Here is an 18,227-nt window from a genome sequence, read left to right as displayed (position 1 = left end):
TTTGCCTTGCCTCTCTTAGCCTAGAATGTCACCTTTTACCTCTAGGAAGGAAAGCCAACATCAACACTCTTCCCTGTCACTTATTTTTTATGCCCTCCATATTCTTCACATGACAATCTAGACACGTAAAGGGGATTATAGTCATGATCTATGTGCTGGCAAGGAGAGTCATCTTTATGAGATAGACTTACAACGAATCCATCACTTCCTTTTGTTTCTTGGACTGCACATTGGATTGATTAAGTCAAAAAAACAGAATTAAAAGAGACATGATGAATAGTGATCTGCAGAGAAGCCAGGCTGTCAAGATCCTTTCTTCAAATGGTCTGGCATGTGTATCTGAACAAAGTTCCCCAATAGAGACAGTGGTGCTGTTTTACTGGCGTGCAGGGTATTGTCTCTTTAACCTCACTATTTCCGAGAAGCCACCGAAAAGTTCTAATATGTCACAATTCAAATGTCAACATATTGTTGGAAAGGAAGCTAATAAGTTAAACCTTTGAGAGATGCCAAAAAAAGAGGTGATTCAAACTGTTGAGAGAAGCCCATTGTTTTCTAAGGGGAAACATCCCCAGCATGAAACAGGGTACTTAAAAGCATTTAACTAGAAGATCTAGAGAGAAAAATAGCAAATACATACTATTATTATTATTTTTAGCCTGGGATAACTTTTTGAGCTGAACTGTTCCTTTCACTGTGAAGGTTGGGGTTGGCAAACTACAAACTGCAAATCCACTGTTTTTTATAGAACAACATATAGCAAGGGAGTAATTTTTCTAAGATAGTCTGGAATCTATTTAGATCGTTATAAAGAATTCCAGATTATAGCAGAGCATGTTATATGGGCATTTTATGCTCAGCATTATTTTGTCTGTAAAACAACTTCACACGGTTAGATCATTGTTGAATGGGGGGAGAGAGAGAGAGAGAGAGAGAGAGAGAGACACTGTATTTTGACAGGCAAGAAACTAGGCATAAAATAGTCCTCATTGAGTTGTTTTTGAATTTAGCACAATTCTCTGCTCTAGTCTCTCTCTATAGAAAAATAAACAATTGGCTTTTAGAGCCACCTACTGGAATAAAGAAGCACGCGCTTAGATTCCATGCCCTCTGTTTCTCTAAAGAAAACAAAATTCAATTACAGCTATGTGTATTTTAACATCTTAGAAGGCATTCGTTTACTTAGCTTTTCTCTGTTTGAAGTATCAATTGGTCTTGCAAGAGATTACAATTAGAATGATAGTTTCTAAAAATTTAGTCTTTTTGTTTCTGGTAGGGAATATTGTTTTGTGTATGTGAGTCTTTGAACAAAGTGTGTGTGTGTGTGTGTGTGTGTGTTTGTGTGTGTGTGTGTGTGTGTTTGTAAATTGGTTTTGTTTTCAGCAGTAATTGTGTAACTTCATTATTTCCCCCATAATCTCAATACAATCATTGAATTATTTTTTAATAAATATTCTAGGGTAAAATTAAAATCAGAATGAATACAACCCCTTCAATAAATATTTTTATGGGTCAGATCTTTGGTAAATACAAAATAAAAAATAAATAAATCTTAGAGCCTGACTGAATTAATTCCAGTGATTTGCCTAAGGTCACAGAGGAGAAAAGGAGAGAAAGATCTTGGAAACTATAGGTCAGGATTCTTTCCATATTTACCTCACTGCTTCCCTGGTCAGTCATTAACAGATTTAGTAAAGCCTCTCTTTCCTCAGCATTTGTTAGAAATCAATGGAAGGGAGTCCATTACAGGTATAATGTTGTTTCTCAAAGACTAGAATTCAGGTGCTGGGACTGGAGGCAATACTTGAAACTGAAAGCACTACTTCTGAGTGGCAAGCGAGTTTTTTTTTTTTTTTCTTATCAACAAAGTACTTTCTCTGCACTATTTCCTTTAGGATTGTGCTGTTATTCTTTCTGTCCTGTCCTTGCAACCTATTACCGTAAACACTTACTGCTAGGGGCTGGAGAGACAGCATAATGTTTCTGCAAAAGACTTTCTGGCCTGAGGGTCTACGTTCAATCCCTGTTACCACCATAAGCTAGAGCTAAGCAGTGCTCTGGATTCTGTCTCTCTTTCTCCTTCTCCCTCTCCCTTTTTCTCTGTATCTCTCTCATTAAAAATAAAATATTTTTAAAATAACTTATCCTTTAAAAACATTTTAATTATCTTTATTTATTTGATAGAGACCATTACAATTTGAGGGAGAGAAGGGGGTGGTAAAGAGGGAGAGAGACAGAGAGACACCTGCAGCACTGATTCATCACTTCTGAAGCTTTCCCCCTGTAGGTGGGGACCAGGGTTTCGGACCTGGGCCCCTGCACACTGTAACATGTTTGCTCAACCAGGTATGCCACAACCTGGTCCCAGGTTATTTTTTTATTATTATTGTCTTTATTACACTTACTCCTTTTAAAAAAGATTTACTTATGGCGCTAATCTGTGGTGCATCGGGTTAAACATATACATTACAGTGCACAAGGACCAGGGTTCAAGCCCCTGGTCCCTACATGCAGGGGGAAAGCTTCATGAGTGGTGAAGCAAGGCTGCAGGTATCTCTCTATCTCTCTCCCTCTCTATCTCCCTCCCCTCTCAATTTCTCCCTGTCACTCTCCAATAATAAAAATAAATAAATAAAAATATTTCAATAAAAGATTTACATATTAATTAATTATTGGGTGAGAGACAGCGAGAACCAGAGTATTACTCTGGCACATACAATGCCAGAAATTATACTCAAGACCTCATACTTGAGAATCCACTGCTTTATTCACTGCACCACCTCCTGGGCTTAAAAAAGGTACTACTTTTGAGAACATGGTGCAAGAGGGTGATTTGTTCCTTTACGATTTTTAGCCATCTCACCTACTGTGTCATCCAGCTCTGTGAGTATAGCATGCACTTGAGAAGGGAGAGGTCTTTGCTAAACATTAAATGGACAATATGTGACATGGCCAGCCTTGCATTCAGAAAGTTTGATTTGTGAAGAAGGTCTGGACAAGGTTTGTGAATAGCTATACAAGCTATCTTTGCCTGTAGCATCAGAGGCCCAATTTTTAGTATCTAAAATCATAAGTTGTGTTTATAAGAGAAAAAAAAAAAGAATGTTTTTGCCAAGGTGCAGGAATGTGCACAGATATATAACAGTGCGTTATCTTGCCCTCAATATTCACTTCTCCCCCCCCCCCATCTGCTTGAAGATCTTTTACAGAGTAGTCACAGACATTGCACCAGGAGAAGAGCTTCTGCTGTTCATGAAGAGTGAGGACTACCCCCATGAGACCATGGCACCAGATATCCACGGTCAGTATCCTTTGTCACTCCCTCATGGGCTGTGATGTGACATCCCAGTGGTTCCTCATACTTGCTACTGGTCAGATTTCCTGGCTCCTCAGTGTAGCTTTAACACACCCCTTGTCTTGGAGCTCCTGTTTCTTGGCTTGGCATCAGGTTAATATTATGATGAAAAAAAAAAAGTAAGTGGTTTTGGGCAGTGGTTCATTCACCCAGTAGAGTGCACATGGCCCAGGTTCAAGTTCCTGGTTCCCAACTACAGGGGGTGGGATAGCTTCATGGTCAATGGAGAAGTGCTGCAGAAATCTCTTCTCTTTGTCTCTCATCTTCTATTTAAAAATGACCACCAGTAGCAGTGGAGTTGCTAGCATAAAGCACCAGTGATAACCCTTGTGAAAAAAAAAAAAGGTGTGGGGGGGGGGGGGAGGGAAGAGAAGGAAAGGGAAGAGGCCTCCTCTGAAGTGGAAGCTAAAAGAGTTTAGAATATGGAGGCTTAGACATCCCTTGGTTCACCCTTGCCTCTGACTGCTGAGTACTGTTCACTGTGCCAGAATGACCCCAGGATGCTTGGTTTTGGACTTGTGTAAATCTGGCAGATGTTTCTCCCTTTTAACATTCTAGAGCTGGGGAAAGTATTTCTGTTTGAGCAAAATTCTAGCCAGCGTTACCCGATGGAGGAGGTTAGAGAGACAGGGATATGTGGACAAGAACAGAGAAATGTGCAGACAAGAATGTTTTAGAGCAGGAGGAATTATTTGCCATAGCTCTATTCCCAATCAAATGAAGGGGGTTAAAAAAGAAGGAGAAGAGAAAAAGAAAAGAGAAAAGAAGGAACAAGGGTCAGCAAAATAGTTCATTTGGATAGTGTGCTGCTTTGTCATGTGTGTGACCCATATTCGAGCCTTCAGAATCTTTTAGAATGAGAAAAACCTTTCAAAAAAGAGAATATTTGACCCTTATTGTTTTTTGTTACCAAGATGAGAATTTAATACTCTGTTCTTTTTTTCTAGTCTTTTTTGCTGAATATTGTGATTTTTTAAGCAATTTTTTATATTTATTTATTTTCCCTTTTTGTTGCCCTTGTTGTTTAATGTTGTGTTATTAATGTCGTTGTTGTTGGACAGGACAGAGAGAAAATAGAGAGAGGAGGGGAAGACTGAGAGGGGGAGAGAAAGACAAACACCTGCAGACCTGCTTCACTACTTGTGAAGCGACTCCCCTGCAGGTGGGGAGCCGGGGGCTCGAACCAGGATCCTTACGCTGGTCCTTGTGCTTAGTGCCACATGCGCTTAATTCACTGCGCCACCACCCAACTCCCTGTTTTATTTTTTTGTTCAGTAGTAAGATACCCTTTAGAGTTCATTTGTTTGCCTTTTCTGTCACCAATGACAGATCTCACTGCTCTGGGCCAACTTTTCAGATGGAGAATCAGAGACAGGCAGAGGAGGAAGAACATTACAGGAAGCTGAAGCTGAAGCTTCCTCCAGTGCTGTGGGGTCCAGGCTTGAACCCCAGATTATGGCTTTTGTTTTGTGTTGTGTGATTCATAGAACCAATAAGCTCTGGCAAGTAGAAGTTCTGGGGATGAGGATCCAGGACCTCTTGCATGCAAATACAGGGTGCTACAACTGTGCCATCTTTCCAGTCTGAAGTGTTCAGTATAATAGTTGGAAAGCCACTGGGGAGGGTTTGCCATCCTAACTTAAACTCTGGGGAACACTCAGAGTCTGTTGAGTGCTTTGAGTGAAGCGACTGCTATTGACTGAGTTCTCAACATGTTCTTCCCCTAGGCTGAACAACATTTGCCTCTTTCAAGATTTTTTTAGTTGTCTTTAGGGGGAACCTTTTGGAATTTGGTTAGTCTTTGAATTCCTAAGCATTAGATAGATAGCTTTAGGAACACAATGCTTGAAACAGCCTAACTCTCTCCATCCAAAGCTGGCCAACCCTAGGATATCTCCCTTCTCTGCCTGTCCACTCTCCCACTTACAAGCTGTAAAGCAGTTCTGTGTGTGGGTTAAAGCAACAGAACCCTTTTGGATGCCTCTGCTTGGCTTCTCGTGCTGCTTCTGGGGCTCCCCTTGTCTTTGTTTTCTCTCCTCAGAGAGAAAGGCCCACTGCTCCTTCCCCTCCTTGTACCCAGAAACTTACCACATTTCCTGACAACCTTCTCTTTCTAAGAAGCCGCCATGTGCTTTCTAGTCTTCATCATAAGTTTGGTCCATGGGTCCATGCTGTGCCCAGCTCATCTACATCACCTGCATAACTCTTAACTCACTACAATGTCTTCTCTGAGCCTCTCTTTCTGAGGTCACATGGGCTCCTCTTGACTCCCCAAGTCCTGGTCTTATGAGACACCACACTTTGTTCACCTGCACCCCTTGTGTGTGTCTTTTGTATGTATCCCCTGGCATTTACCGGAGATAAACGTTCAGTCAATGATAACTGGATAACTGAGTTGTTGGCTGTAGGTTTATACACCAAGACTGTAAATTTATAAAGCTTTCTGTCCTGACAACTGTTTTCAAGACTTCTGTGATATTGTCTGTGTGAGCTTTGCAGTGGTATGGGCTCATGAGAGGGCTGCAGGCTGTTATGATAGAAACAGTAACAATGCCATGTGTGACACCCAAGTTTAATCCTGGCCTCCATGGCATGGAAGGAAACTTTGGTTCTGTGTTCTCTTTCACTCTCCCCTCTTTCTTTCTGCCTTCTCTGTCTCTATCTGAAAACAAACAAACAAATAACAACAATAAAATAGACACCATGACAACCCAAAACTGTAACCTGGTCCTCTCTGATTCTCCTGTCTCTCCTCAGGGTGGAGCCAAGATGGCAGCATGACAACATCTCCTGTCTCTCCTCTATTTGTCAGACTGATTTAGAGAGCATATTCTTGACCCTGTTTGCTGTTTAATGAAGCACCCAGCAAGGGTTCCAAAAGCATTCTGTATCCCCTTAGAAGCAATAAAGTTGGCTGACATATGGGTCAGAGATGGCTGTGTCCCACATGCCCTTCTGATAAGATGGCACTTGGAGTGGGGGTTGGAGCAGAGAGGTGATGAGACCCTACACAGTCACTCAGCTTTTTTGCTCCCCACAGCTGACTGACTTCTCTGAGCTTCCATATGTGCATCTGAAAATCTAGATACAATTCTGACATAACTATCCTCACAGTTAGGTTTGAAGTCCCATCAGTAATCTGAGTACAGGGCTGAGGTAATAGGTAAAGCCTGGTAAGTTGTCAGTTTTGTTTTCACTATCCTGTCAAGGTTAAATTCAGGAAGGGTTCAGTCACAGAATGGTATCTGATCACAAGATAATATTGTGATTACAGTCATCAATTAATGCTATTGTTCTCAGTTCTGTCCTGGTTTCTTTATCTGTAGTGATATATATAATTTCCTTCCCTTTTAGATGGAAAGAAATTAAGAGGGGAAGGGGGGTATAGAGAAGGAAAGAGAAAGACACCTGCAGCCCTGCTTCACTGCTTGTGAAACTCCCCATTCAAGTAGAGACCAGGGATTTGCATGTAGGTCCTTGAACATGTGTGCTCAACTGGGTGTACTTCTGCTGACCCCCTTTGTCTTATTGTTTTTGATCCATTCATTTTGAGGTCCTTCATGATTCAGTCAGGTGTGTGTGTGTGTGTGTGTGTGTGTGTGTGTGTGTAGGTGTGTAGGGGTTTGGGGAGGGAGGGATATTTCCTGACACCTTTCTGCTAATTGCACCTGCCTTGCCTTCCCAGAAGAGCGACAATATCGCTGTGAGGACTGTGACCAAATCTTTGAGTCCAAGGCTGAGCTGGCTGACCACCAGAAGTTCCCGTGCAGCACACCCCACTCAGCCTTCTCCATGGTGGAGGAGGACTTCCCGCAGAAGCTTGAAGGCGAGAACGACCTCCGAGAACTACACGCGATCCAGGAGTGTAAGGAATGCGACCAAGTTTTTCCCGATTTGCAAAGGTCAGACATGGCGTATTGTATGAACAAAACTGTGTACGTTTTCTCGGGAATTAATGCTTTTGTGCTTAGTCTCCCAGTGCGCACAGATGGGGAAATCTGCACAAGGAAATTAGTGACATGTTCAGAAATCTTTTCTTCCCCCAGGAAATACTCATCTGCAAAGTAGTCTGGACTGAGCTGGAGTTAGTTGTGTTGGTGCCGGGTAGACAGTAGCAACTGGTATATAGTTACCAGCAACTGACAGCTCACGATTACACTAATGTATGACTTTGAAGAAAAATCAAGAGTGCTGGAGCAGGGGCCGAGTGGTGGTACACCTGGTTAAGTGCATGTATTACTATGCACAAGGACCCAGGTTCAAGCTCCTGTCCCCCACCTGCAAGGAGACACTTCACAAGTGGTGAAGCAGGTCTACAGGCTTTTCTGGGTCCCTCTCTCTCCCTCTCTACTTCCCCCTCCCTCTGTTCTATCACAAATAAATAAGGTTAAAAAAACAAAGAGTGTTGGAGCAGCACTGATGCTACTTAGTCACATACTAGACAGAATCCACATCTAGAGGGATTTCCATGAGAAAACAAAAAGTGCCTCATCTACATGCTCACTTAATAAAAGAGACATGACCCAGTGGATCAATGTGGCCTATACATTTAATTTCATTTTTCCTTTTATTTTAATTTGCTGCCATGTTTTGGCAGTACCATTATACAACCTCCCTGACCCAAATCTCCTATTCTTTTAAAAAATTATTAATGATTTAATAATGATTAACAAGATTGTGGGAGAAGAGGGGTATAATTTCACATAGTTCCCACCACCAGAGTTCCATGTCCCATCCCCTCCATTGGAAGCTTCCCGATTCTTTATTCCACTGGGAGTATGAACCAGAGATCTTTATGGAATGAAGAAGATGGAAGGTCTGGCTTCTGTAGTTGCTTCTCCACTGGACATGGAAATTGGCAAATTGATCCATAACCTGTAGCCTGTTTCTATCAAATTTACTATTCTTAATGGGGGGGGGGTGTCACAGCACCATTCTGCCATCCATGGAACTCTTTTGTTTCAGTTCATGGTGCTCCCATGTGGTGCCTACCTGGATCCCAGGTCCCTGTGCATAGCAGGGCCTGTGTTCTACCATGTGAGGTATCTCTAGGACCCATGACTTCAACTATTAATCTGAACTGCACAAACATAAAAGAATAAGACAGAGCTCCAGTGGCACAGTCCGTTAGCACGCAGTACTCAGAATAAGAAAAGCATCCTTGATGAAGTAAATGTCAAATTTGCTGAAGGGGAAAAAATAAGCGCTATCGCACTGAAATAGTTCTCTCTAATACCTGTTTCTTAATGAAATCAAAATCTCAGTGATAGTTTGGCTCTTTTTTTTTTAACTTCTTTGAATTTTCCTGAAGACCAGCTTTAAGTTTTCCTACTCAAGGAAACCACAACCCTGAGACCTGTCCTTTGAGAATTATACTGATCATACAGGTATTTAACTGACTAATAGGGTTTGTATGTTTGTTTCTACCTAATGTTTTTTTTTTCTGTCTTGGTCCACAGAGTTCTAAATGTTTTTTGTACTGTCCCCATTGCATGGTATTGTAGTTATTCCTTTGCTTTCTTTAAAAAAAAAAGCCATAATTAGAACTTCAAGTGAACCCAGCATCATTGTTTTTAGCGGGAACCAGACTGGCTCAGCCTTTCCCGGGGCTGTGAATTACTCATCCTCTGACTTGCAAGTGCAGACCTTTCCATGTGTTTCCTTCCCTTCCCACTTCCCCGTCTCTTCTCTTCATCTGCATCCCTGGCCTCAGAACCTTCTCTCCTATTCAGTCTGTATAGAAGAGGAGTGCAGAGTCTTCCTTCATTTTAGCGCACGGATGACTTCAGAGGGCATCAAGTATAACCCATCCCTGGAGGAGGCTGAATCAAATGTAAAGTAATCTCTAGCTTTGATCATTTTAGTCTCATCTGGATTTAGAGGGAGGAAAATGAGATATGAAGAGGGATTTCCCAGTGTTGTTGTTGTTGTTATGATGATGATGATGGATATAGAGCCCTAAGTATGCATGATTTCACCACTGTGGGTCACTTTTTTTTCCATTCAAATAAAGAGGCAGAGAGAGAAGGACAGAAAGCAGAGATAGATAGATAGATAGAGCTAGAGAGAGAGAGAGAGAGAGAGAGAGAGAGAGAGAGAGGCTGAGACAACAGTCCTGAGTCTTCCTCTGTTAATTTAGCACCTCACGTGTGGAGCCTGCTATAACCTGGGTGACAAGCCTGGCAGTTCAGTTCAGACCCCCTAGATGGTGAGCTCCTGTTACCAGTGACTTTTAAACCCAACTTTCAGTGGGCTCAGTTGGGTCCTTTTCATAGGTGGGACTCTGGTTCAGTCTCCAGTACTACATAGGAGCAGCGTGGATGGCAAAGAGAAAGAACACCGGCAGTTCCACAGGTGGTGGAGCAGTGGTTGGACCTCTTTCAAAAATGTAGAATTGGGAGTCGGGCAGTAGTGTAGCAGATTAAACACAGGTGGCACAAAGCAAAGCAAAAATGTAGAATCAAAGTTGGACCAGGTTAGGAGGCTCTGCAATGCATATGGAAGGCCCAGGGCTTGTTCAAGGCACCTTATAACAAATAAACACATGGGGTGTGTGTGGGGGGGGGGAGAGCAAGAGACAGGGAGAGAGAGAGAGAGAGAGGTGTTCAAATTTAGAAAATTGAAGCTAGCAAGTAGCCACAGGTAAGAGTGAAATAACTCTCTTGAACAATGCATTTCTTTGCCATGTGCAAGATGCAGCTTCCAGTCCAGCCCCCCCCCCCCCCCCCCCCCGCACTGAAGGAGGCTTTGGGGCTGTGGCCTCTTTCATTCTTTTTTTCTCTCCTTGCCTCCCTGTCTCAATTTATGGGGAAAAAAAGAGAAAGGGAAATAAAAAGAAAATACTTATGTTATAACACAGTATCTCTAATGTCTGAAACCACTCATGTTTCTTCTACTTGCATATCAAAAGCAGCGTGGAGCACTGTAAGACAAAAAGCAAGAGAGATCACATGAAAATAGTATTCTTCCTTCCTGCCAGGAGTGTGTTAGAACCCTTGTTTCCAGGGTGGAGAAAGCACCTGATTCTTGCCAAGCTGGGAGAGTAAACCTAAGTCATTTGTACTTAGTGCAAAAACTTGTCCCTGGGTCAATCAGTAGAAAATAAGCCTAGTTTTTTTTTTGGCCTTAAGCGAATCTTCCCAACTTGTTCATAGGAAGCTCAGCTACAGGAAGAGGCATTGTCTGTTTCCTTGCCAATCCTCCCAGTAATATTTTGGTTTATGGGACTTAGCCACTCACAGACCCTATGTCCCCTGAATGTTTCCCACCTTGTTGATTCCTGCATTGTTCTTTTCACAAGGTCAATTAACAAACCCTGTATTGACATTTTATGATTTGCTACCTTTAAAAAATTTTTTTCTTGCACTTTTTTTTTAACTGAAGGGATTAATGGTTTACAGTAAATATACTTGTTGATACATGTGTGAAATTTTGCAGTTTTCTGCAAAATACACTCACTCCCAGCCTAGGTCCTCCTCCACCATCATGCACCAGGACCTGAAAGCCCCACCTTCTCTCCAGATATCTTTTGGTACAATACACCAAATCCAGGCCAAGTTCTACTTTGTTTCCCTTTCTGTTCGTTTTTTTTTTTTTTCCCTTAACTTCTGTCTATGAGTGAGATCATCCCATATTCATCCTTCTTTTTCTGGTTTATCTCACTTAATATGATTCCATCAAGCTCCATCCATGAAAAGGGGGAGGGGAGGTGAATTCATCAGTTTTAACAGCTGTGTAGTATTCCATTGTGTCTATATACCACAACATTCTCAGCCACTCACCCATTGTTGGATCCCTGGTTTGCTTCTATTTGGTTTTGGCTATTACAAATTGTGCCGTATGTTGAAAAAAGAATTACCCCCCCCCCCTGCCAAAGAGGTCAAGAATCAACATTTGACATGTAAAAGTGAAAAAAAATCAGAGGATCCAACAAAGCCTTAATTAACTGGTATTTGAATATGGAAAGTAGAAAAGTTGTGGGCAAGGAGGGGGTGCAGTGGATGAAGCATTGAGGTCTCAGACACGAGGCCCAGAGTTTGATTCACAACATCGCATGTGCCAGAGTGATGCTCTGGTTCTCTCTCCCTTCTTTTAGTAAATCAGGAAATGCTTTTAAAAGGTAGAAAAGTCGGGAGTTGGGCAGCAGCACAGCAGGTTAAGTGCAGGTGGCATGAAAGCGCGAGGACCGGTGTAAGGATCCCGGTTCAAATCCCCAGCTCCTCATTTTGCAGAGGAGTTGCTTCACAGGCGGTGAAGCAGGTCTGCAGGTGTCTTTCTCTCCCCCTCTTTGTCTTCCTTCCTCTCTCCATTTCTATCCAACAAAGATGACATCAATGACAAGAACAACAATAATAACCACAACACTAAAACAACAAGGGCAACAAAAGGGAACAAATAAATAAATATTTTTTTTAAAAAAGGTAGAAAAGTCTCACAGATGATTGACTATATTGTTTCTGTTTGAAAACAATGTGCATTTGCTTTTGAGAGAACCACTTGCTTTTTTCATCTCTCACTGAGTCTTAAAAAGCTGCTAATTCCATGGATTTATTTAATTTTTTTTTCTGTCCTCATTGGAGCTTTGTTGCTCTGCACTGATTTTTTCAGGTAGAGAGAAAAAGGCAGAGACAGAGAAAAAGGGAGAAAAATAATGACACTGAAGTATCATAGCTCCCTTGGGGCTATGTGGGTTCAAATATGTGTCTTGCCTGTGGCAAAGCAGTCACGCTATCCAGGTGAGCTAGCGTGCTGGCCTAATAATAGGTATTTTTCTGGCTAGATGCACAGACAAGGTAATTGCCCTTTCTTCTCTCTCTCCCCCTCATAGTTTTCTTGATTTTAAAAACATTTTACTCTATATATTATGGGATAGAGACAGAGAGATTGAAAGGGAAGGGAGAGATAAAGGGGGAAGAGACAGAGAGCCCCCTAAAACCCTGCTTCACCACACATGAAACTTTCCCCCTGCAGAAGGGGGCCAGAGGCTTGAATCCAGGTCCTTGTGCACTGTAATGTATGCACCTAACCAGGTGTGCCACTGCCTGGCCCCTTCCCTTTTTAAAAATATTATTTTATTGGAAGCTTGATGGTTTACAGTATAGTTGTTGACACATGGGTAAAATTTCTCATCTCACCCTGATAGGTATCTGCAGAATACTCTCATCCTTAATTTTAGTCCTTTTCCATCATCCTTCACCAGGACCCCAGTGATTATTCCCCCCAGCCCCAGCTCCCTCCCTGCCCCAATGTCCTTTGCTTTGGTGCAATACACCAAACCCAGTCCAAGTTTAATTTGTGTTTTCCTCTCTTTTTTTTTTTTCTTGTTTCTTAAGTTTTGCCTAAGAGTGAGGTCATCCCATATTCATCCTTCTCTTTCTGGCTTATCTCATTTAACATGATTCCATTAAGTTCCATCCAACATGAGGCAGAGGAGATAATGTCATCATTCTTAATAGCTGAGTAATATTCCATTGCATAGCTAAGCAGTCTGGAGAAATCTCAAAATGCTGGAAATGAACCTACCCCATGACCTAGCAATTACTCTCCTGGGGATATACCCTAAGGAACCAAACACACCCATCCTAAGATTTCTGTGGACACCTATGTTCATAACAGCACAGTTTTTAATGGCCCAAACTTGGAAGCAACTGAGGTATCTAACAAGAGATGAGTGGCTGAGAAAGTTTTAGTGTATAATTTCCCTTTCTTTGATCTCCTTTCTTCTGCCATGTACCATGCAGTTTTCTCTTTAGACAGCATGGCGCCCTTGGACTTAGAAAGCAGAAAGATGCAGATGCTGTGTCTAAGCCCATTTTCCCCACCAGATTCCAGTGTTTAGGACTTGACTCACTCATTGGAATACATTTCCTAAACTGGCAGAGCTTCTTAGGTGACTGAGAGTGACATAGAGAAAAGCAATCAGCAGAGTGATTTTGGAAGATGTCCCTGACTCACTCCAATATCAACTGTGGTTATCCATATCTCCTGTGGCTCTTATTAACATTGCAACTTGTGTAACAGGCGATTGATTACACATTTGTAGATCAAGATAGGGGCCTTTCTTGTGACTCCACGCACCTGCACTCCCCTGGTACCTTTTGTCCATAGAGATATCAGCATGTGTGCTCAAATAGAATAGCTTTACTTCTCGACTGACTCACAGGGAAGCGGAAATCATTTTATGTGCCAGTGTGAATAGAAGTGTCGGGGAGGGGGAAGCAGAGGAAGCGAAACACTAATGGTGAAGGAATTTTTCATGTCTCAAGATAGGAGAAAAGGCACTTCTTTGTTTCCATTCACTGCCATGCAAAGTCTACAAAAGCTCTGGATAATATATCCTCCACACACAGAGGCCTCCTGACCCGATACTCACATTTAGAGGGGCCATGTCACAGAAAAAGAAAACATAGGAAAGAAAGAGTGATTTCTTCATATTAAAGAAAATCTGATCAGTATTTAATCCCCACCCCCACCCCACTCCATTGTCGTTTCATAAAAGTTTGATATTGTTGCTTGGATCAAGATTGCAACTGGCTGACATTTTTCTTGTACCTCTTCTCATTTGTATGCTATCTATCCCCTCCAGTCAGTTGGTAAAGTTTCCCCCTTGCTCCCTATTATGAAGAAACTTGTGTCTTTTCCTGTGTGTTTATCTCGAGTCTAATTGAAGGGAGGAGAAAGAGAGGAAATAGAGAAAAAGAGACACCTGCAGACCTGCTTCAACACTCATGAAGCTTTCCCCCTGCAGGTTGGAACTGGGGCTTGAACTCTGGTCCTTGTGCACTGTAATGTGTGCATTTAACCAGGTGCACCACCGTCTTCTCCCTCTCTCTTTCCCTCTCCTGCTTTTCCCACCAAGGTTATTGCTATGCACGGTGCCTGCAGAACACTGTTATAGGTGGACAATTCATTCCCCATCCCTGCCCGCCCTCCCTCCATTTTTCATTCTGCCTGATAAAAATAGAAATGGAGAGAGCGAATTAAAAGAAATCAGAAACACCCACCACTCAAGAGGCTTCCCCTTGCAGGTGAGGACTGGGGTCACGAACCTTGGTCCTTGCACATGGTCATGTGTGTGCTCTACTGGGTGCGACACCAGCCAGCCTAGCAATGATTGAAATTACTATTTTGAATGATGCTTTAATTTCCTCATCTGTGGTCAGAGGGTAGGAATATATGCTAATGCTCTACATTTCTGTTAGTTTCATTAACAGAAATGTCACAGATGAGTTACAATTTCCATGGGGATATATTGTATTTGATTTTGGCTCTGTTTATGAAGATTTTACAGACAAATTTTATAAAAAGGAGGGGGATATGTGAAAGGCAAACATATTCTGAAACAAACTGTGTTTGTGACAGACTTCCAGCCATGCTTTTGGAGGGGTTCTGATAGTGCACCTGGTAATGATCCTTTCTTCTTAATTCACAAGTTATCAGTGTACACACACGTGTAGCATTTCTACTTACCTGTATCTGCTTCAGGGTCTGTGTGTACACACATATCCACTCATCTGTCCACTCACTCTCTCATCCCAGGGTAACTGAGACATTGAATAGAGAGTTTACCACTTCACTTTCTCATATGGAAGATGTAGGCAGAATAAAAAAAAACAGCCTTTTTAACTATTATTTTATTTTTTCCCTTTAAAAAAAGATTTTTTGAAGGGATTTGGGAGGTAGTGCATCAGGTTAAGCGCACATGGTGCAAAGTGCAAGGACTGGCATAAGGATCCTGGTTTGAGCCCCTGGCTCCCCACCTGCAGGGGAGTCGCTTCACAGGAGGTGAAGCAGGTCTCCAAGTGTCTATCTTTCTCAGGATCCCCATCTCTGTCTTCCCCTTCTCTCTCCATTTCTCTCTGTCCTATCCAACAACAACAACAATAACTACAACAACAATAAAAAACAACAAGGGCAACAAAAGGTAAAATAAATAAATATATAAAATATTTTTTAACTTTTTCTAATTTATTTAATTTGATAGGTCATAGAGAAATTGAAAGAGAAGAGGGAGAGAAAGGGAAAGATAGAGAGACACCTGAAGACTTGCTTTACTGCTTGTGAAGCTTTCCCTCTGCAGGTGGGAAATGGGGATTTGTGCGTGGTAATATGTGCACCTAACCAGGTGCACCACTGCCTGGCTCCTAAAATAAAAATTATAAGTTGTAAATATGCTTGAGGGGAAAGCCTGCCTACATGGTCTCAAGCATTTCCTTAACACTCCCTGTTTTGAATGTTATGTTTGATTGTAAGCATTGTGCAATGAGTTCAGAACAGCATACTTTTACAAAATGGAACTGTTTGCAACTTCCCTAAATTAGCAGAAGGTTCCTGCCAACTGCAATTAGCTTTCTTTTCTACCAGCAGAGATACTTCTCTGTCATAGTGAGAAACGCAGCCAAGAAAGCATACAGTCTCCTTCTAGCTTCCCTCCCTCTGATCTCAACTCTTCTTCCTTCTTGTCCCTTTAATTGTGGATTGGATTAGTAAGACAATGGCGTTTTGCTGATGAATGTCTTCTTTGTCACAGTGCTTTATGAAATCAATTGTTCTCTTCACAGCCTGGAGAAACACATGTTGTCACACACTGAAGAGAGGGAATACAAGTGTGATCAGTGTCCCAAGGCATTTAACTGGAAGTCCAACTTAATTCGCCACCAGATGTCACATGACAGTGGAAAGCACTATGAATGTGAAAACTGTGCCAAGGTACAGTGAATTTGTAGACTGCTTGGCCTCTCTCTGTCATCCTGCTCTCTCTTAATCCATCACTCCGATACAGAAAAGCAAGACTCAAGAGGAGAAACTGTAAATATCCAGAGAAAAGTAGGTTGAGTGTTGTGTGCTGAAAGACATTAGCCCAGTGTATAAACACACTTAGTGGGCATCCTTTTATTTCTGTGGGGGAAAAAGTAGGGCTCAGTGGTGAGTCTCAGAACTAGGTGTCACACAGCCTCAGTCAATTCTCTGTTCTGCTGTTGGCTTGCCAGTTTAGGGCTGTTTCCTAGCTGTAAGGAGAATGAACATTTTATCCAGTGCATATCAGTGATTTCTTTCCATTGCTATTTCTGAGGAAGTCACAGAGTTTCTGAGTGTGTGGCTAGAACAAATGGAAGATTCCTATGTGTGAAGATTTTTCCACTGCAGTCCCCACTGGAAATATGACTTGGTTTTAATTCCTAGATCAAGGCTCCAGTGCCCCATGTTAAACAGCAGTGAGAGTAAAATGAGACCTCTTCACCCTGACCACTACTTGGAACTTCTAGCGTTTGCCCTTCTTCCGTAGCCAGTCAACAGCGTCAGGTTGAGCCTGAAAAAAAAATTTTTTTAATCACCTTTCATGATTACCAGGTATGACTTAGCTAATTGAAAAACATGAAATGGAAATAATGTGAACTACTTGGAACTAAGGAACAGTAGTTCACATTATTTCCATTTCATGTTTTTCAATTAGCTAAGTCATACCTGGTAATCATGAAAGGTGATTAAAAATTTTTTTACATTTTTAAAATTTACTTTACTTTTTAATTTTTTATTGTCTTTATTTATTGGATAGAAATAACCAGAAATTAAGAGGGAAGTGGGAGATAGAAAAAGAGAGATACCTACACCACTGCTTCACCATTCGCAAAGCTTCCCCTCTATAGGTGGGGACTGGGGACTCAAACCCAGGTCCTTGCACATTGTAATGTGTGCATTCAACCAGGTACATCACTACCAGGCCCTTACATTTTCTCTGAGAGAGAGAGAGAGACTGAGACTTGCAGCATTACTTCACCACTTGTGAAGCTTGCCCCTTGCTGGTGGGGACCAAGGCTTGAATCAATATCTTTTGTATACAGTGATAATATGTCCACTCAACCTAGTGTAGCACCACCAAGCTCCATGGAAGTTGATTTCTGATTCTAAAGTCTTCCATAGTCTTTCAGTATCTTTATCTCATGACAGTGAGTGGAAATTGTAACATTTTTTTTAATTTCACATTAAAATTTTCAAAATCTTTATGCAAGCTTTCAATTTTTAAAAATTTTTACTATATTTATTATTCATTTATTTATTGGATAGAGACACCCAGAAGTATAGAAGAAAGGAGGGGATAGGGAGAGAGATAGACATCTGCAACACTGCTTCAACATTTGCAAAGCTTTGCCTCTACAGGTGGGGACTGGAGGCTTGAACCCAGCCCCTTGTGCTTTTTAACAGGTGTGCTCAACCAGGTGTACCACCACCAGGCCCCACCCATAGTGTCCCACTGCCCCCACTGGACACTTTTTGCTGAAGGAGAACAGAGGAAGCTGCAGGGGGCTGCTTTTTTTTTTTCTGCTTCCAGGGTTATTGCTGGACCTTGATGCTTGTAGTATGAATCCACCACTCCTGGGAGCTATTTTTTCCTTTTTTTTGTTTTACCAGAGCACTGGCTTTTGATGGTACAAGGAAATGAACTTCTTTTGGTCAGCACTGGCTTTTGCTTTTGGTGGTACAAGGAAGTGAACTTCTTTTATTTATTTATTTTTTAATTGGCCAGAATGGAGAGACATTGAAAGGGGAAAGGGCAGATAGAATGGGAGAAAGATAGATACCTGCAGACCTGCTTCATTGCTCATGGAGCGTCCCCTTTGCAGGTAGGATCGAGGGCTCGAACCCTAGTCCTTGTGCATGGTGACTAGGGTGCGTAACTGGATGCACCACTGCCCGGCCCTGAGGGCTGCATCTTTTACACTAAGAGGTCCCTGATTTTGGAAACATGCCCTTCTTTATACTTTGGGGGGCTGCAAATAATAATAATAATAAAAGCCAGAAGCTAAGAAAGATGATTCCTTCTTGAGCCACACCTAGTCTTCTTTCTCATGTCCTTGAGCTAAGTTTCTTGATT

The 18,227-nt window shown here is 41.9% G+C and overlaps 1 protein-coding gene across 10 annotated transcripts in view; it reads left to right on the top strand.

Moving 5' to 3' along the window:
• The window catches only part of MECOM (MDS1 and EVI1 complex locus), a 750,632-nt gene that overhangs the window by 684,520 nt on the left and 47,885 nt on the right, over positions 1–18,227 (top strand). For 9 of the 10 annotated variants that reach the window (XM_060171927.1, XM_007522952.3, XM_060171921.1 and 6 more), the window contains 3 exons: positions 3,199–3,301; positions 7,041–7,257; positions 15,916–16,063. In XM_060171927.1, coding sequence (XP_060027910.1) covers positions 3,199–3,301; positions 7,041–7,257; positions 15,916–16,063 — 468 coding nt within the window. The remainder of the gene's footprint in view (positions 1–3,198; positions 3,302–7,040; positions 7,258–15,915; positions 16,064–18,227) is intronic. The other variant, XM_060171922.1, reaches the window with a different exon arrangement.

Source organism: Erinaceus europaeus, chromosome 14 (assembly GCF_950295315.1).
Source record: "Erinaceus europaeus chromosome 14, mEriEur2.1, whole genome shotgun sequence".
Taxonomy (NCBI): domain Eukaryota; kingdom Metazoa; phylum Chordata; class Mammalia; order Eulipotyphla; family Erinaceidae; genus Erinaceus; species Erinaceus europaeus.
Note: the sequence above shows the minus strand (reverse complement) of the source record. Positions and strands in the feature narration are given on the sequence as shown.